This window comes from Anastrepha obliqua, chromosome 3 (genome assembly GCF_027943255.1).
Source record: "Anastrepha obliqua isolate idAnaObli1 chromosome 3, idAnaObli1_1.0, whole genome shotgun sequence".
Taxonomy (NCBI): domain Eukaryota; kingdom Metazoa; phylum Arthropoda; class Insecta; order Diptera; family Tephritidae; genus Anastrepha; species Anastrepha obliqua.
The window spans coordinates 128,270,963-128,292,400 of NC_072894.1; the positions used below are offsets into that span (position 1 = coordinate 128,270,963).

Here is a 21,438-nt window from a genome sequence, read left to right on the forward strand (position 1 = left end):
ACTTTTCCAACTCCGCGAGTTTTAAAAAAGTATTAACGAAAACTTTCGATGAGTTACTGTAGTATCTGACTACAATGCCCACATATTTTTTTGTAGTTATGTCTGTTGCTTCGTCGATAATTAGACTAAATTTATTATATTTGAGATCAGCCATTAGTAACCTTTTAAAATAGGGACTTAGCACATTTTTAAGTATAGCGCTACACTTTGATCTTCGTAGCTTCAAATTGGGTGCAGCTTTGCTATCCGAAAATATCCCGCTTTGCAAAATGGTTAGGTGGTCAACCACTCTAATTGAAGTGTGTACTCCGATGAATAACGCATTGGCCAATTCCGCTCTGTGTACTTCCATTTCTTGCTTTTTTATAAATGAAACTGTCGGCTGAGAGCCCGACATAAATGGCGAAGCTGCATTTATGTGCTTGCTTGTGGCAGCGTGACGAATAAGGCCGTGTAATTTGGATTTCAAGCTGCAGTGGCAGTACTTACATTGCAAACCTTTTCCAGTCTCGATCAACCACTTCCTGAATTTTTTGTCTTGAAGCCATGTAGATCGCGGTTTTTGCTCGTACTTCCTATAAGCATTAAAGAGGTTATTTTTATATTAAACAAAATAACAAAAATTTTACCTTATTTGCTTTGCCAAACATTCATGGTCAGAACCCTCATTGGCGGCAGTCGGCAGTCTTTTGCTTATAAATCTGCATAAGTAAAAAGTGATCTTAAAGTATTATTAATTAGAAAAATAAAAAAAGCCTTACCTCTCCATTGCGCGTTTTTAAGTGAAAATGCACCAATAGTATTAGGTATGATACTTTTGAAACTAATCGATTATAGAACATAGAAATCGTTCATGGCTATAGGAGTTACCACACGGCAACAAAAAAACACGTCGAATTAATTTAAGTACAAAGAGTAGTAAATTATTTTGTTTAAATATTTAAAATATTTGTAGCTAAAAAAAACTATTTCATTTTAAAAAGAGCTAAAAAAGAGCTAGGAGCTAGATCCAAATTTTTGGAGCAATTTAAAAAAAAAAAGAGCTAAATCTAGCTCCAAAATCACCAAAATGGCAACACTGGTCCGGAATTATCAAACATCAATCAACCTAAGTGATAGGGTATGGAGGTGGCAGAAAACGGTCGTGAAGAATCATATGCAGATCACTCCGGCGTGGGCTGCAGCAGTTCTGATCATCGCATTTCACAACCTAAAAAAAATCAAAAACAATTTCCCTTTGTAACTCTTAATAAAAATTTGTTGACATTCGCGCTCGTTAAAAAACTAAAAAAAAAACAAAATAAAATAGGCACGCATAAAAATTTGATATGAATCAACTGCAATGTACCTGGAGTAAATATTGGCTCTCTCTAAACAAAGAAGGTTGGAACCTGTCCGTGTGTCGCTGCCACTCAGCTCGTACGCTCTTGTTCATCGAGTCGCGCGTTCGGCTGATAGTGGCGCGAAAACAAGCTACGGGCTACACTGTACAGTAAATTCAGATTAAATTGAGCTATTTGGTTTAAAACAAATATGGTGGTTTGACAGCAGTAATGTATAACGTCGAAGTATGAATGAAATTATTTTCTTTCGAACGAATTAGTGAATGATCTTAATCATACTACGATTACGCTTAAGATTAAATCTTAAGCATGTACAATCTGGATAATGGACCAAAATAGTATAATTTTCTTTCTTTTAATCAGAAAAAAAATTGCGTGATATTTGCCGAGACCCCCCCTCTCTCCTCCGTAAGATTAGATGAGATTTGACTCGACCCCCTCCCCCCTTAAACATCTCACGTAATTTATGGACGCCCCCTTAACCAATTCTTCACACGTACAAAACATTGTTGTTAGTCAAGGCCACCATCTTTAATGGATGCGCCTTGAGCAGTTGCTACAATACTGTTTTAGATTAAGCTTCAAAAAAAATGTTTGTTCCTTTCGTAGTTCTTTTTTTGTTACTACTCTTCTATTTCTTATTTTATGTAAAAAAACTTGACTTTCCCTGAGATGCTGATACATAAAAATGTTAAAACAAATTTTAGAACGCAACCCCAACGCCACCCCTCGAAATTCCAAAATACCTGGATACGGCCCTTGTTAACATACACTTTATTTTCTTATCGTTTTATCGATGATCGATATTTACATTATTTTAAAAAACATTCAAGTGGCAGACAAGAAAAAAATATAAATGAATAACATAAATTTCGCTGTAAAGCTAATTGATTCCACTTGTACGACATGTCGCGCCTATCAACGCCTCTAACTGGCCGTTAAAACGGTTCGGGCGCTATAAAATCGATTTTGCAATGATATGCGACTTCAAAACATATTCGAATAAATTCATTCAGAGTAACCGTCCCAAAGAGTGAGTGACGGCCTTTCAGTAAAGAATAATTATGTGGCGTTTTATTGTACCTATCGCATTTCTGCATTGCGGATTATGTTACAGCATTGAGGATTTGTCGCAGCTGGTATGTCATAAAGGGATGAAATAGCCTGCTTTTTCAATTCTCTCCTTTTGTCACTTCTTTATCTGCAGATCTGCAAAAATGCAAAAAGTGGGGACACTGCACCGAATCCACGTGATTGCAATTCATATTTCGTATGTGGCACAGTCCCGTTGATAAGCTTTTGCGATGCAGGGCTACATTTTGACGCTAAAACAAAAGTGTGCAATTGGCCAGATATGGCGAAATGTCAAATAAATGAGGTGATTTCAATGAGATAATTTATTGCTATATAATAGATATTTGCATATGTGTGCATCTACATTCAAATACACGTATATTTACTTTAGACTGATGCTGTGCAAGCTCATCACACTCCGGCTCATCCTGAAGTAGTCGCTGAAATAGAAATATTCAATAGTGCACCTAGGCCAATACGTGAACTTACGCCGAATGAAAAGCAGATCCCATTTGAACCATTGCCCAACCGATTCCATCTGTATTTCAGCGCATTAGATGTTAACACTCACAAACCCATTGACCCCATGTCGAAGTACGATCCGAAAAACGTGGCATGCCATCATTACGGAGCTTATTTTATACCGCATCCCAGCGATTGTAGTGCCTACTATATTTGTGCTTTCGGGCACATGTTGCCACATAATTGTGGGCGCGGCACCAGTTGGAACTATAAACGTCAAGCCTGTGAGATTCGCCCCTTGGCCGAATGTTATATAGGCACTACTCTTCCAATGAGCAATTCAGAAATGACAACAGCATCTGAAGCGTCCACAAATTCCTCAGACGGGCAATTGAATGATATGCCTCCAAAGACCGGGTTTTACACCGTATGCTATTCCGTGACCAACGGCGTTGCGGGCCCCATTACATGGTTGCCTCAGTCAACAATAGATGCCAGCTGGTCACAAATTGCGAGTACAAGACATCCCTCAAGCTCTGCATACTCGGATAATCAGCTCATACACACTCCGCCCACCATAGCTGTAGATTCGTTCACCGGGCGTACAAACGACCTTGGGCTTGATGTGCTCAGTTGCCCTAAAGAGAGCCAAGCGTACTTGCGCCACTCCACCGACTGCAGTAAATACTATATCTGCATAATAGGTATGCCAGTGCTGACTTCCTGTCCAGAAGGAATGTATTGGGATCAGAAGGCGGAGGTTTGTGATTCACCCACAAAAGTAGACTGCCAACAGCAGGTCTCCAAATGATGCAATAGTTTTGTTTATGGCATTTCAATTGACTTTTATACTCGTAATAAATCAAATTACTGTAGGTATGGACTACCATAACCGAAAATGCTGCAATCGAATTATTTCAGTTCGGTGTGATTAGCAATCTAGCAAACGTCATTCGTGTCCAGTGCGTCATACTTTAAATCTTAATGAGCTCAATATTTTTTGCGATTGGCAGAAGTTTTCTCAACACTCATATCTTGCCATTCTTGGGCATGGACTGATTATTAATTATTTGCACTTAACCACTAACTACCAGGTGGATCTAGTAGCTGTCAACGTTTCTCTTCATCACTTCCACAAGCTGCTGGCTACATCACAAGTAGCGAGACGCAACCAAGTTAAATTATTTTCCTAATCAGTCCTCTATTAAGGCAAATAAAGGATAACCCCTCTTACATTCAAAATATATGTAAGTACTTCAAAGCTGTGATACCGATATAAAAGTGTAGGGAATTCTTTTTCTTTTTCGAAGTTTGTCCCAAGTAGTGCAAATTTCTACTGAATACAGCTGCTGAAAAAAGTGCGACTTTTTCTTGCCACCTGCTGTAAGTCACAGAGACGATAAACTTATGACATAACATGTCCACATTACTCATGAATATGCACTTATTATATGTAACTTCTATTCAATATCTTTGAAAGGATTTGGGAGTTTACAATCATCTTTCATTTTTTAGTTTAAAATGCTTGTTAGTCTTCCCCTTAGCATCTTCTCTACTTACCTCAGTACAAATCACCGGGACCTCATGGAATCATTCCCGCTGACTTGCAACACACAAAAGATATGATTGCACCTACACTCGCCTTAATTTTTGAGGCAGCGATACGTCTTAACTATATCCCCAAGAAATGGGCAGAAGTAAAAGTGGTATTCATTCCCAAAGGAGAGAAAACCACACATACGAAACCGAAGGACTTCAGGCCAATCAGCCTATCATCCTTTTTGTTAAAATCTTTAGAGCGGTTGCTAGATGTGCATATCAAAGGAAGAATTAGCGACAAACTATTACCTTCCCAGCATGCATACAGCAAGGGCAAATCAGTGGAAACAGCGCTCCATGAGCTAGTTCACACAGTCGAGAAATCACTTCACTACAAAGAATTTACCCTCGCTGCCTTTCTAGACATCGAGGGTGCCTTCAATAACATGTATACGGAAGCAATTACCACTTCGCTAATGGAAATGGGAGTAAGCAATGCAATAGTCTCGTTTATAGAACGAATGCTAACTGGGCGAACGATAAACGCAAACTTGGGTCACACATTTGTTAAAAAATTTCCGATCAGGGGTACACCCCAAGGTGGGGTAATTTCTCCACTTCTGTGGAACCTAACTGTCAACAATCTTCTACAAGAACTGGAAAAAAATTGGAGGTAAAATAATATCATATGCCGATGATATTGTAATAGCAATCTCGGGGAAACACCTTCCAACATTATGTGACCTCCAACAAAGATCTCTCAACAGACTATCACTTTGGTGCAAAAGTCGAGGACTAGAGGTAAATCCGGAAAAAACGGATCTGATACTTTTTAGTAGGAAACACAAAACACCTACTCTTCAACAAATATTCCTAGGAGGGAAACCACTTAGAGTAATAGAAAGGGCAAAGTATCTAGGACTTATACTAGATAGGAAGCTAAATTGGGGGCTCACAGTCGCAGACAGAGCACGAAAAGCTATGACCGCAATGTACTCCTGCGGAAGGCTCATTGGGAAGAAATGGGGATTGGAATCCAGAATGATACATTGGCTCTACACAGCAGTGGTGAGGCCAATTCTCTACTACGGTATAGTAATATGGTGGGATGCCCTTCAGAAGGGTGTGAACATCAAGAAACTTGACAAGGTGCAAAGACTAGCATCTGTTCTGATAACCGGTGCCATGTCAACCACACCATCGAAAGCATTATATGCGACACTAAACCTCCTTCCGGTAGATCTGCAGGCAATATATAACGCACGCAGTGCGGCAATAAGGCTGAACACTCTAAACAAGTGGTCAAACACGGATTATGGCCACGGTAAAATCCTGGCTGGCACTCTGGGGCTTCCCGAACTGGTGGACTATGCACTCCCGCCTATACTTGCCATTACATCGTTTACGACCCTCCTACCCTCAAGGGAAGAGTGGGAACGGGACGACGTGAGACAGGGCGAGTCCATCCATGTTTACACAGATGACTCAAAGCTCGAGGGCAGGGTAGGCGGAGGTGTATATTCTGAACATCTGGGGATCTCCTTCAGTTTTCAGCTCCCCGACTACTGTAGTGTCTTTCTGATACAGTGTGATGCGATATCCGGAAATGATATCTACATTTTCACTGATAGCCAAGCGGCGATAAAATCCCTCACAAAACAGTCGACAACCTCCAAGGTAGCCATGAAATGCCGCACATCTCTTAACGAGATGGCTGAGTCATTTCACTTAAAGGTAACATGGGTTCCTGGCCATCGCGACATTGAGGGTAACTGTAGAGCCGATGAACTAGCAAGACTCGGCACTAGACTGTCTGACGAGCACATAGATAATGACATAGGGATACCCTTACAAACATGTAAGCTACACATCCTTGAAGAAATTGTAAAGAAAGCAAACGAAAGATGGCGAAATGAAGCAACCTGCAAAATCGCCCGTCAACTTTGGCCAACTCTAAATGCTAAACGCACAGAATCTCTGCTAAGCCAAAATAAACACAGTCTTAGCACATTGATCTCAGTCATAACGGGGCACTGCCTAATAGGCAGACACGCCCAAAGGATGGGTGTGCAAACACATGACTTCTGTAGAAGTTGTCAAGATGAGGACGAGGAAGAGACAATCTCGCACCTACTATGCCACTGCCCTGCTCTATCCAGGCGGAGGTTTACTATTCTGGGTAGACAATTTTTTAATGAGCTAGAAGACCTCAGTACTATAGAAATCAGAGATATTTTAAAATTTTTGAAAAACACACACTGGTTTTAGGAAAGATAGGGACAAGCTCCCCACGCGGCATCACAATGGGCAATGAGCCTGAGTGTGTCCCACAGGACAACCGCTTCAACCTAACCTAACCTACCTCAGTACACTATTTTTTTAGTATCTTAGTACAACATTTTTAATCCAATACTACATGATTCACGGTACATACAGACATTTGTACAAGCGAACAAATATCGCGATAGTAGAACAAAAGCCTTATCTATTCGGCACTTGCGCGCTAATAAGATGTTTCAAGCATTTACCCTTAAGATCTGCGTGTTTGTGTGTGTGGTTTGCCTGCTCGCAACCAAAGTCTAACTACAGGAAATGAGACATACATATAAACAGGAAAAAATTAATTTGTTCTCGGTGATCTAAACGAATGGCTTATCGGCAAGAAAACATGGTAAAATTAAATAATGCTTTGCACTGAAATTTGACGGTGGCAGTGGTAGGGAGACCTATAAATGCTCCTACACATTTTGAAACATACGTAGACATAGTTTCGGTTGCAGCATTTGGTTGACATCTCGAGACAAATAATCGAATTGTTTTCACGTTCAAGGATAACGCACTAAGGATCGATAAGGAAAAGTATCAGAAATGAAAGGTAATGTATTCCTATTAGACGCTGCTGAACGCCTTCAAGTGGCATCCTAATTGAGGCAGGCCGTTTAATAAAAGTAAATTGAAGAGTACGCAGAGATATGCAGATCAGAAACAACTTTTCAAATAAAGCCACTGAACGCGTTCAAATGCGCACATATTTTTTTCCTTTTTTTTTGCGGATGAAGGTTTAAAATGCCTCTTGCATCATCAAAGCTGCCGTCCCAACAATTGTATATCCGGAGACTGAAAAACTACCCCTCGCTTGGAGCCGTCGCCCAGCCTGGAACCGCTTTTGCATTACTTCAGAGTGGCGTTCCCTCTTCCTCAATACACGATCTATGCTTGTGTGTCTGCGTCCAAGTACCGCTTTTTAATCCGGAGCATTGTTTCCGCGAAACGACTGAGGGTTTTCCACGTTTGCTCTCTGCTTAACATCATTTCAGCGATTATGTGACCGACTGCATTCACCAGCATTCGACGTTCTTGTTCCCAACATTGGGAAAAGGTGTGCTCAGCGTCATCTTCGGCTGCATCGCCGCATATGCATGTGGGGAGTTCGCATTTCACTATTTTGAACAGGTATTTCTGGAAATACCCGTGTCCCGAAAGCATTTGGGTTGTATGAAAATTGACTTCACCGAAGCTCCTGTTGCACATATCAAAGTATGCGTTGGTGTTTATAGCAAAAGCTACTCATTACAGGATGTAACATCGATCATTAACGGCGCTAAGTGTTTAACTAGATAAGTTTTCCACGAGACGATACACATACGAGCGCCTGATCTAGATTATAAAGATTGTTTTGGAACCGAAAACAATTTATTTTTCAAATATTATTCTCCAGTTTATCCACCTGTTTATCCAATTTGAAAAATGCACTTTCACCTAAATGTTTATTTCAATATATGTTTCCTATCTCGACAGATTTATTTATGATGACTGGTATGGCGAAACTCTTGCTCTCTATATTCGGTCTGCTGATCGTTCAGCATGGATCAGTTGACGCCGTTTACACAATGAACGAAACGTGTCTTTACTACGCTGAAGGATACATTGCCAACCCTGACAACTGCCAAGCTTGGGGCTACTGCTCTGGTGGGAGTTTGACCCACCAAGGAACGTGTCCAGATGGCTACCTCTATGATTCATCTAAGGCTATATGTAATTATGCCTCTCAAGTTACCTGCAGTACCTCTGCAGAAGACATATGCGCAAATTTGGACGAGCCTGGCTATGTTGCTGACCCCAACGACTGTAATAGATACTGCTATTGCTCTAACAAACAGATAGTGTCATGTTCTTCATGCCCGACAAATCAGTTGTATGACCCATCACTGGTGGAATGCAACTATGACTACACTTGTCCCACTGATTCCGTTTGTCGTCTAGTGAAAAATAACGTGTTTGTTGGCGCAAGTACTTGTGGCGAATTCATTCGATGTGTGGATGGCACAGGAACTGCTCAAAAATGCTCCAATAACACCTACTATAATAACTTAACCGGAATGTGTCAAAAGAGTAATCCATGCACAACCAGTAACAACTCCTCGTCTGTTACATATGCACCTGACACATCCGCATGCTCAGCATATAACACAACTAAAGGGGGCGTACAGTACGTAGAGGATGGATATACTTGCTACGGTTACTACTCGTGTTCAAGCGCCAGCGGATCGGGTCAATGGAGAAGCTGTGATTATGCAACACATTTCGATCCCACTCTCCAAGAATGCGTCAGCCCTATAAGTTACGCTTGCAAACTCAATCGTTGTGGAAATATTAATATACAATTCGCAACTGTGCCTTTTACGAACTGTACAGAATATCATATATGTTCTGGTAACCAGGCAAGCACGGCTAACTACACCTGCACGAACGCAAATTACCCGTATATCGATGAGGTCAATGGAGGCTGCGTTGACACCAAACCAAGTTATGCTATTTGTAACATAACTTCTACATGAAATATTATGCATTTTTAATAAAAAACGAATGGCGTTGTTCAAAAGGTATTCACTGATTGTGTTGATAATTTTTATTAGGAAGCTGAAAATGAGAGGAGCGCACATTTACACCAGCGTTCCTTGTTTGTTCATTTGACAGGGTCCTGACCTATTAGTCCCTAATTTTCGTTCACAAATCGAATCAATTTTCCTTACTTTGTAGGAAAATTTTGGAAAATAATTTAAACTTCTCAAGGTGCATGCATCATAGCATACTACGAATTATTGAAAGTATTAAATATTGGCTAGGGGAAAAGGAAATCCATACTTTCTCGGTAGAAGGCTGTAGTGATCGATGTCTCGTAAAGTATCGATCAAATAATTTCATGTTTATGCACGTTGTCAAGGTGCCATTTTACATAAAAAAATTTCGATTGAGAGGTATTTTTTTTTTTTGTCTCATTCAGGGAAGTCATCTTCACCATTACACTTATTTAGGAAAGTCGTCCACTTCTTAAAATATTTTACTTCCAATGCACCTGACATTTAGGAACTTTAGGTTGTGCACAGAAGAACAAATCGTTTTTCATACGCGGCACCAAGAACTGCTGGTTCGCTCTCTCACGGGAATTGAAGCTGGAAGCAGGGGTGGGTAGTATGAACGAAGGGGTAGTAATACTGCTCTAGTGAGCTCCGAGGAGCCGTTGAGGTTCCGATTGTAGGGCTTAGCGGAGGTACCGGCACATTGTGCGAAGTAGAGGCAGTAAACGCTGAAGACGGCCTATGGCGAGAGCAACGTGTGACCACAAATCGTGTCATACAGTGTCTGTAGGTTTTAAGCAAACGCAGTAGTACGAGTAGTAAACTTTTGATATAGAGTTAGGCTCGATGACAGCTCTCAAAATAAGATCCTGTTCCACTTAAGATAGACGAGAGTTAATTTACTGGAGCGACAGTCGTTTGTCGGAAAAACCGCGTGTTATACCGGTCCGAAGAATTGGCTGCCATAGGAATGTGTCATAATTAATCATCTATACTAATATTATAAAGAGGAAAACTTTGTTTGTTTGTAATGAATAGGCTCAAAAACTACTGGACCGATTTTAAAAATTCTTTCACCATTCGAAAGCTACATCATCCACGAGTAACATGGATTATATTTTATTTTGGAAATAGGACTCGAGATATATGTCAAAACGTGGACCCGGGTAACCTTCGGATGTGTATGTACAATATGGGTATCAAATGGAAGCTGTTGGTGAATGCTGTAGTTCAGAGTATTTTTCATGCGGCTCCGTGACTAGGGTCTCGAGATAGAGACCAAAACGTGGACCATAGAATGTGTTTGTACAATATGGATATCAAATTGAATGCTGAATGCTTTAGTACAGAGTATTTTTCATGCCGCTCCGTGACTGGGGTCTCGGCATATAGAACAAAACGTGGACCCGGGTAGCCTTTGGTTGTGTATGTACAATATGGGTATCAAATGAAAGCTGTTGATAAGTGCTTTAATACGGGGTAATTTTCATACCTATTGATGACTAGGGTCTGGAAATATATGCCAAAACGTGGACCCGCCGTGTCTTTGCACCGAATTAAAGCAAACTTACGCACATTGTTAAGTAAGTATTGAAAATGGGTTTCGTAAAGTTTGGTTGTAATTCGGAGCACTGGCAACGGGTGCAGCGTTCTTTTGAACCAGCCATAATGTTGCTTACTTTTTTAACGCTTGGGGCGGAACTGAACTGTCACTGAACTGAACTTGACAGTGTGAGTTACAATGTGTCAATATTTCTTTCTGATTTGGATACCATAAGGAAAAAACGTAAGTGCAATATGTAAAAATTGTTTGTGAATTTTTTTGGAGTGGATTTTGGAACAGTGAATAATTTCTTACGAAATTTGAGAATTTAATGTGAAATCCGAATGAAATTATGTGTTCGTGGAAAAAAAATTTTTTTTCGTTTTTTTTTTTTTGAAAAATTTAAATGGATAATGGTTAAAAAAGCTCCAATGCTTAATAAAACATATAAATTGAAACGAAAAATTCATGGATGATCAGGAAAAAAGACGATTGTTTATTCATATGCGTTGATTTGATTGATTTAAAAACAATCTTCTTTTTTCCTGATTTTCAATTTATATTTTATATTTACTCAAAAACAAATAGAAAAACAAAAAATATTGTTTATGCCAAAGCGCTTGAATATAAAGAATAAAGAAATAAATAATATGAAAATCATATATTTTCTGTTGTAAACCATATCTATTCTATTTTAGTGTGCCCAGCGAAGGGGGCCGGGTTTGCTAGTTCTTTATAATTAGAAAATCTGAAATCATGAAACTTTTCTTTTTCTTCTTCTTGATTGACGCGATAAGCGAGAAGTGCCGTTTTAGCGCTTTTAAACGCACCATAAATTATTTTATAAGTTTTTTGAGAATTGTTGTTGCAATAGCTAACTAAACTTAGAGCAGTAAAACCATTAGTCGACGTCTGTAGGAATAGAGGCAGAGGTAGGTTAGGTGAGTAGGATTAAGTGTACCAGCGAAAAGATGGTCAGTGTCATCCAGGATACCTTCACATCCCGGACATACACTGAATAAGTCTAGATCGATTCTACAAAGGTTGGAGTTTAACACGAAGTATTTCGCCTGCAACAGGTGGTGATTGGACCCCGATGGCGACATTCAGGGACAATGGTAATGACCTCTCGGTATGGATATGTAAATCGTTCGAGATCTGTATCCATTTCATTAGGTTCAGTGGTTGTCTGATATATTTCCGTATCTCGTCGGTAAGTTGTAGGAGATGGTGAGAATTGTAGATGTGTTTGTTGCTCATAGTTATCTGAAAAAGTTTGATTACCATGAATCAACTTTTTAATAAGCCTTGTTCATATTTATCGAAACAACCCTATTCATCATTGAATTTCAGTGAGGAAAGAACAAGAGAAATACAAAATATGATTTCATTTAATTTCCGCTTATGTCTGTTATATGATTGGGAGATTTTTTGCAATAACTCATATCAGGCTTCAAGTTCATTCAGTTCTTCAAAAATGTTGTTATATTACATAAAGATACATACAAATGTGTATGTATGAACGAAAACATAATATAAGGTTGTCAAAAAAGTCTTGCGGTATTTTTATTGAATTTTCAATTGTTCATAAAATTTGTTATAATAATGCGATTTAAGTCAAATATGCGCCGTTTTGCTCGATGACGAGTTCCCAACGAGATGCCAACTTCATAATGCCCCTCTTATAGAAGCTCGCTTCCCTATTGTCAAAAAACTCGGAGAGCCAATTTTCACAGGACCCTCTTGTGGACAACTTCCGACTACCAAGCTCGTTCGCTATGGACAGAAATAGGTGGTAATCACTTGGTGCGAGATCCGGACTATACGGTGGATGCAAAAGAACCTCCCATCCGAGCTCCCAGAGCTTCTGGCGCATCACCAAAGATGTGTGTGGCCTGGCGTTGTCCTGATGGAGGACAATTCGGCCTCTGTTGATCAAAGATGGCCTCTTCTGCATGAGTGTTGCATTCAAGCGGTCCAGTTGTTGGCAGTACAGGTCCGAATTGAGCGTTTGGCCATAGGGGAGCAGCTCATAGTGGATAATTCCCTGCCAATCCCACCAAACACACACCTTCCTGGCCGTCAATCCAGGCTTAGCCACCGTCTGGGCAGCTTCACCGCTTTTCGACCACGACCGTTTGCGCTTCACGTTGTCGTAAGTAACCCACTTTTCATCGCCAGTCACCATCCGCTTCAAAAACGGGTCGATTTTGTTGCGATTCAGAAACGATTCGCATGCATCCATACGGGCAAAAATGTTTTTTTGCGTCAAGTCGTGTGGCACCCATACATCGAGCTTCTCTTTGAATCCAAGCTTCTTCAAATGGTTTATAACGGTTTGATGACTCATGCCCAACTCTTGGCCGATGCTACGGCTGCTACTATGCCGGTCTCTTTCGATCAATTCAGCGATTTTATCGACAGGCTTTCCGGTCCGTGGCGCATCTTCGATCACCTCTGCACCAGAACGAAAACGTTGAAACCATCGTTGTGCGGTGGAAATGGAAACTGTATCGGGTCCATAAACTGCACAAATTTTATTGGCAGCATGAGATGCATTTTTGCCTTTATCGTAGTAGTAGTGTAAAATATACCGTATTTTCTCTTTATTTTGCTCCATGTTTGCGACGCTATAACTCACGAACGACTAAAAGCAAACAACAATTAATCAAACACGTGTTAGCACGTGAAAAGAGCTTTCCAAAAAGCTCTAGCGTGAACCGATGCGACGAATACAACTAGAACTACGCGCTTGCAAAGACAAGCTTGCGGAAATACCGCAAGACTTTTTGGCCAACCTTATACAAACATACATACGTACACATCTAATTTTTATCACCAAACATTCAAAGTAGTCCGCTCAATTTTAGGAATTCGTACAAATGCATTTTTATTTTCAATAATAATTACTTACAGACGCATGCCTATATACATAAATAAGTATATGCGCATGTATGTATACCTGTGTGAATATATACGAGTACGTCTGGATATTTAAGATCAATGCAAACTTTAAAAATAATTCAGTTCATGAATTAAACTGCTGTTGGAGCTGTCTATCACCGCATTGTGAATTTTTAAGTGAGAAGTAGGAATCTGCAGAAATAGCGCCAAAATGAATAAATCTAACTACTATGCAATTCCTGCAAGAGGCACATTATTGCTTTCAGCCCGAAAAAATTGTCAGTAACTCGAATGTCCCATATATTTAACAAATCAATTTCATGAATGGCCTGAGCTATTCATGTCCGCACTCTAACCAGACAGGAAAATAACTAAAAATTAAATAATTCCATTTCCATTTGCAGTTACACTTTGCCTCTTGGTTTTTTCCATCATTGCGTCAGCATACGCTGGTCAAAACAAAACAAGCGTTGAGGAGATATGCAGATTATTAACCCCCAGCACCACTATTCTACATCCCAATACGTGCAACAAGTGGGTTCGGTGCCCATCTTCATTTAATGCTGAAGACTTGGAAGAAGGTTTGTGTGTCTTTGGGTTGTATTTCAATAAGGATGCCGGTCGCTGTGAGAGTAAGGAAACTGTCACCTGCCCCTACGAATCTACCTCAAACGACAATCGTTGTGCATTCCAAACTGATGGTACCTTCCTGGCTGATCCGAATGACTGTAGTGGCTACATTTTCTGCAACAACCAGACAGAAACACGCTCGACTTGCCCCGGCAGCTTGATATATAACCCAGAAAAGGGGGCGTGCGTTTATCCAAAAGATTACAATTGCCAATTGAAGCGAGCAGCCGCCAACGTCAGCACCATCTGCAAGTCCGTGGCAAAAAATACTGTGCTTGCGGACATCAGCGATTGTACGAAATATCTTAGTTGTGACGAAGAGAGCCAACTCATATCGTTCCAGTGCTCTGAAGGGCAAGCATTCAACTACTCTACTTTAGAATGTGTAGCTCGAAGCGAAGCGGTGTGTCATCCTCTAGCACCAGAACTTGAACCAGAAATTGATGTTTGCGGTACCGAGGATAATGTCCTAGTCGGCTATATTGCTGACGAGGAATCGTGTAGTGGATATTATATATGCGCCAAGCAAAGTGATGGTAAACCCGATCGCAGTCCCACATATCTAAAATGTCAGGACGGCTACTTCTTTGACAGCAGCACTTGGTCATGTCGCAACCGCCTAAGCGTCAAGTGTTCTTTAGACCGCTGCGAAGGCATGGCCAACAAATACGTAAATGTGGCCGGTGATTGCTCCGCTTATGCACGCTGCAAGAATGGAGTAACAGTTGCCACTGGCAAATGCGAAGGTAACTACTTTTTCGATGAACGCTCGCAGGCTTGTACTCAACAAAATATTAGCTACACTGCGTGTACCGCCTAAATCATAAAATCCGGTGAAATGTTGTATATAAAAAATTTAAATAAATGAATATAAATGTGTATCTATTTGTGTGTTTATGTAAAGTAAATGACTTCTGCATTATTAAATAAAATTTTCAGTAGAATTTAAGAAAGTTGGGGGATCTTCAAAAATTTACTTTCCCGTGGGGTTATTCAAAACTGTGCAGATTTGGATCTCCCATCGATATCTGTTTTGCAAACAATGTTACTCTTTTGCACACTCTGCTACTCTGTTGCAGATGCTCAGCTGATACTTAAATGTAAATAGTAATAATAAAAAGTAAATAATTTGATAAATTTAGCAGACAAGAATCCCAATAAGGGAGTGCTTCGTGAAATCAAATTACACTAACAAGACGTAATTGGAGCTTACAGTGGTTCGATAAGCCAAAAGGAAGTTGGAGTTTGTTATAACTTAAGGGGGGGGGGGGGGGGGGGGGGGGGGGGGGGGCGGGTCACAAAATCGAAATTTTTTTTCTTCACTCATCTTATAGTAAATCATTTCAAAAATGTTGTGTCAAAATTTTAAATGGATCGGAGTAGAACTCTCAAAGTTATAGCCTTTGTAGGCACTCTACCTCGAATGCGGAGCATCGATAGATGCTTGGCAATTCCCAAGGGCTGGGCTGTCGGCGTCATTTTTTCAAACGCGTTTTTCCCAAAACGACTTCTTAAAAGTCGGTGCCAATCACAACTCCGAAACTATTCAACCGATTCTTTTCAAATTTGGCACACGTTTTCTAAATCATTATTTTATCATTTATTTTATTTTTTTTAAGGTTGTTATTCACTTACAAATATGGCGAAATTTTTCGCCAAAAATGCTCGTTTTACGTTTTTTTGCCACCAAAACTACAAAAATGAAAAAAAAAAAAAATTTTATTAATGGGGGGGCGAGCATTACGTCATACTTTAACTGAAAAATTCGACTTTTTTAGTTTCAGATGATTCTACGACGAATGCCGATTGGCACCGCAGAGCACCTCTCGAAAAACATATCTCCAAAAAAACTCTGTCATGGGCTTATTTGTCAATATTTTATTATTAATATTTTTTAAAAACTTATTGAAAAGATGTACAATAACATGCAACTGATTTTATTAAAGTATCTTAAGCCATATTTCTGTAAAATATTAAAAAAAAAAGTGTTTTTTTTTTAGCGCTAAACCCTACCACCCCCTTAAGGTGGTTGCTCCAGTCTTACAGATGATGGTAGATAGGTAGTTGAAATGGTTAAGGTACCAGTCTGGAACTCCCCAAGTAGCACTGAAGCACCGTTTTGATGACATTATTAGACCTCCATCAGGCAGATATCTACAATCAACCCGATCTGTTGATGTAATGGAGATGATTGATGGGACTTAGGTTGGCGCACTGCCCCAGGAACGAGATTAATCGATCTCTTTCCATTTTGTAACGATGGTATCAATTAAATCTCTTCGGACGGCAAAGAAGTTGGCACGGAAGTAGATGAAGATCAATGCACTCTTGATAATCTTTCCAAAATATTCATTTATAAAATCCCAATACTTATCGGGCTCCACGGAACAGCCGAAAAACTGTACAGTATCACATTCCCCTTACATCTCAAAAACAACAGAAGAAGAAAGAATATCTGGACTATTTATCCTTTTGAAGAACTCACTTCGAAAATTCTGGAATTTCTGATTCTTCTGAAGGCATGGAAAATCTTAATATAGCGATAAAGTGGCTTTTGCTACATTCGACTGAATTCTTTACATAACAACTTTGCTTACAGTAGCAGAAATAAAAAAAAAAAATAAAATGCATTTGTTAAATGAGCCTCTGAGGGTATTTTTGTCATGAGAAGCTCCTCATAAAAATAATCTTTGAAGGAAAACATCAAGGCGTAGACCACAAATTGAAGAAGAAGATCGACTAATAAAGGAGTTGTGCCACCTACCACCAGCTTTCTAGTGTGAAACCGTTCCTTCCGACTGTAGAACCTAGCGCTTCTGTGAACAAGTCCATATATCCGTCGCTCGCATTAGAATTGTTTTTATGGAAAACATTTTACAGGAAAAATTGTAAGTTAACAATAAGACAACGCATTGTTGTGAAATTTTGAATGAAACTTCAGAAGCTTCACTACTGATAGTAATTCATTAAAAATTCACGCCTAGGAAGACTTATCTCCTTAAAAGCAGGTGACAGCATGGACAAAAATGATAATCTGAATCGGTACGCTAATCGATTATGGTCAACATTTTGTCAACAGCAGAACCTTGTTATTCTTGGTAAACTTCGTAAAAGAATAACGGCTTGTGGATGGACAAGACATGGGTTATCCACCAAAGCAAAACACGCCACATTTTCAATTGTATGCATGTCAAGAAGTTCACTGACGATTGCACCGACAATGACATAGGCATACCGTTTCAGGCTCTTACGCTACTTATTTAAGAGAAAAGTGTGAGAGCAACGACTGAAAGATGACGTAATGAAACCACATGCAGGATCGCCCGACAATTGTGACCGACGCTCAATGCTAAACGCACAGAATCTCTGCTAAGCCAAAATAAGCACAGCCTTAGCAAGCACATGACTTCTGCAGAAACTGTCTAGGTGAGGAAGAGGAAGAGACACACCTTCTGTGGCATTGTCCTGCTCTATGCAGACGTAGATTTATCATTTTAGGTAAACGATTTTTTAATGGGCTGGAAGACCTCAGTACTGGGAAAATCAGAGATCTTCTCAAATTTTTGTAAAGTACACATTGGTATAAGCCATAGTATGCCCCTTAGTGGACAACCCGTTTCAACCTAACCTAACTTAAGTCAAGAAGTTCAGACAATAAATGTTATTCGCCGGATCTTACGTTGTACGACTTCAACTATGTCTGCTTCTTACGGGAATACTAAAAAGTAACACGATTTAAGTCACTGGAAGCTGCACATAGAAAATCGAGTTAAGAAGGCCAATATAGCCTTCTACACCTGTAAATCTATGTTCGGCAAAAAATGGGGTCTCAAGCCACGTGTCGTACTTTGGATGTACAACTTAGTGGTTCTGCCAATTTTGACATACGGTTGCCTAGTTTGGTGGGTAGCTCTTCAGAAGGGCTACAACTCCACTAAACTATAGAGAGTGCAGAGAACTGCATGTGTGGGCATCATTGGGGCCTGTAGAACATGTCCCACCGCTGCGCTCAACGTTATTCTCCACTTAATTCCTGTGGATCTGCAGGTTAAATACATTGCTGCTCAGAGTGCTATTAGGCTGAAGAAGTTTGGCCTTTGGAGACAACTTCCTGTAGGACATAGCAGCATTCTGAAGCAGATCTCCCCTTCCTTCTCTGATATTCGCACCGACCTCTCCATCCGCAAACTGTGCTTTGAGGGTTGTGGTAGGGCTATCTTTCCGAGCAGGCAAGATTGGAAAGAGGGAAGAGTTGGTGCGGATATAGATGCCTCTATTTTCACTGACGGATCCAAAATGGAGTCTGGAGTGGGAGCGGGGGTCTACTCTAAATCAGCCAGCATTTCGGTCTCCTATAAACTGCCGGAGACAAATAACGTCTTTCAAGCAGAGGTCTTTGCGATCCTGCAGGCATGCAAAATGCTTCGGGATCGCTGTTGGGAGGGAGACATTAATATTTTTTCCGATAGCCAAGCTGCAATCAAGGCACTGTCGTCGCCGTATTGCAGCTCTCTTCTCGTGAACTCCTGTAAGGAGGAACTTAAACGTCTCGGACGTGCAGGAAACATTTCCCTCATCTGGGTTCCTGGGCACAGGAATATAGAGGGAAATGAAATTGCCGATGAGCTAGCCAGGAAGGAGGCGGCAGAACCGAATCCAGCTGTCCTATTCTCAGACATCGGTATCCCCTTGGCCGTCGTTAAAGGGAAACTACACAACTTCTTTCTAAGAAAAGCGCAAGACAGATGGAGGTCTGTCTCATCTTGTGCCATTTTAAAAGCACTGTGGCCTCAATACGATATCAACAGAACGCTTGAGGTGATGGGAACCCCCCGCCATTCAATTTCCAAACTCATTGCGGTGATCACGGGTCACTGGGTGATCGGCACTCATGCAGAGAAGCTTGGAATTCCGTACAACCCCCATTGCAGAAGCTGTGGGGATCCTGCAGAGAAAGAGACTGTGGAACACTTTCTCTGCAAATGTCCGGCTCTGGCGGCTAGGCGCTTGAGATTCCTCAGCGTCCCCTTTGGGGATGACTTGATGAAATTCTCCAGCCTAGATCCCCTTTCTCTCCTCCGCTACATCAACAGCACTGGATGGCTGTAGACGGTCTTATCTCCTCCCTTAATCCTTTCACAGGTAGTGGTCCACATTATGGTATCAAAACGGCACGTAAGTGCTACTTGTAGTGTACCTGGGGTACTCTTGCCATCTTACCTACCTACCTACCTAAGTCACGAAGGAGCTAACAGACGATCAGCCCTAACGAGGAATCGAGGATCGAGGAAGGCTGTATGCTTGTAGAAAAAATTTAGTTTTTACATTAAAAAACGCATGATAGGTCATGCTACCTTGCTATGGCCCGCTTGCCTATTGAAACAAAAAATGGAAAATCGAAACATATTTTTACTCGACGCTTTACCATTTTCAAATGATGTAGTTAATTTATTTGTTTCATGAAATGTTGTGCTAGCCTGATAGAGGCGTATGAATGTAGATTTTTTTCCAAGATTTAATCGACTACAGAATCTATTATGAACATTGAGTGGTAGTGAGTCAGCTTCACAGGCCTTCATCTTACTTCACTCTCAACAAGGAGATACATTATCAAAATATTTGCCTTCTGTAGTGTAATCACTTGCCGCCCATTCAATCTGTTTTTTTTTTCACTATCAAAAATTAATAATATCGGAGCAATGTAACAATAATAGATTTTTAATATCGATAAAGTGTGTCGACTTTTGTATATTTAAGAGTCACTCGCAACCAGAATTTACATCAGTGCAGTTTTTCTTACACCAAGACCTTTAGCCCTGACTAAAAGGAAAACTTAAATAACTAAAAATAAGGCAGCAAATTCTCTAGGCCACCTAACTTGAGCTCGATTCTGCCATGTGCAAGGGTGAGGTCCTAAAATCTTTATCAGACAATATACTTATATTTTTACTCTCATACTCATAACAATATTTTTCTCGTCATTTATTACTTTTAGCAACCATTTTTGTAGTTTTGGTCACAACTGCCATTGTTGCAGTAAAAGCGGAAAGTAAACCATTGTCGGTTGAGGAAATTTGTAGCCAAATGCCAGCCGGCACCTTTATTCTGTCCCCGAATTCATGTACCCATTGGGTCCAGTGTCCCTCATCAGCCAACGCCCAGGACTACGAAGACGGCTTCTGTGCTTACGGCCTATATTTCAATAAAGACAAAAATCGGTGTGAAACCATGGAAGACGTTGTTTGTCCCTTCGAAAACACTCAAACCGTCTCTGACAACCGTTGCGCCTCAAAGAAAGATGGTATTTTCTTGTCAGACCCAGAAAATTGTAATGGCTATGTGTTCTGCATGGATGGCAAAGAAATCCGTTCCACTTGCCCGAAAGATTTGGTATTCCATCCTTCGAAATCCGCTTGTGTTTATCCGAAAGAATACCAATGTCCTAAGAAAACTCAAAATGTAACTGCAAATCCGATTTGCAATTCTGTAGCTAATGGTACGATCTTCGCGGACATAAAAGATTGCACGAAATACCATCAATGTGTCGCGGGTGGCAAACTAACATCTTTAGAGTGCCCCGAAAGCCAAGCATTCAACTACTCTACTTTAGAATGTGTAGCTCGAAGCGAAGCGGTCTGTCATCCTCTAGCACCAGAACTTGAACCAGAAATTGATGTTTGCGGTACCGAGGATAATGTCCTAGTCGGCTATATTGCTGACGAGGAATCGTGTAGTGGATATTATATATGCGCCAAGCAAAGTGATGGTAAACCCGATCGCAGTCCCACATATCTAAAATGTCAGGACGGCTACTTCTTTGACAGTGGCACTTGGTCATGTCGCGACCGCTTAAATGTCAAGTGTTCTTTAGACCGTTGCGAAGGCATGGCCAACAAATACGTCAATGTGGCCGGTGATTGTACTGCTTATGCACGCTGCAAGAATGGAGCAACAGTTGCCACTGGCAAATGCGAAAGTAACTACTTCTTCGACGAGCGCACACAAGGATGCACTCCACATAACATTAGCTACATGGCCTGTTCAACCTAGGCACTGTAATAAAGAAGGTGACAAATTTTCTGGA

The 21,438-nt window shown here is 40.5% G+C and overlaps 2 protein-coding genes across 2 annotated transcripts; both read left to right on the forward strand.

Annotated features, from left to right (window-relative positions):
• Nucleotides 1-2,350: 2,350 nt before the first annotated feature.
• Nucleotides 2,351-21,438, forward strand: LOC129242218 (uncharacterized). Its single transcript, XM_054878772.1, has 7 exons — nucleotides 2,351-2,482; nucleotides 2,551-2,721; nucleotides 2,809-3,678; nucleotides 3,756-3,804; nucleotides 8,217-9,236; nucleotides 14,129-15,100; nucleotides 20,350-21,438. Exons 1-7 carry the CDS (start codon nucleotides 2,408-2,410, stop codon nucleotides 21,402-21,404), a joined length of 4,212 nt encoding a protein of 1,403 aa, XP_054734747.1. The 5' UTR covers nucleotides 2,351-2,407; the 3' UTR covers nucleotides 21,405-21,438.
• Nucleotides 13,936-15,182, forward strand: LOC129242898 (peritrophin-44-like). Its single transcript, XM_054879814.1, has 2 exons — nucleotides 13,936-14,002; nucleotides 14,129-15,182. Exons 1-2 carry the CDS (start codon nucleotides 13,936-13,938, stop codon nucleotides 15,172-15,174), a joined length of 1,113 nt encoding a protein of 370 aa, XP_054735789.1. The 3' UTR covers nucleotides 15,175-15,182.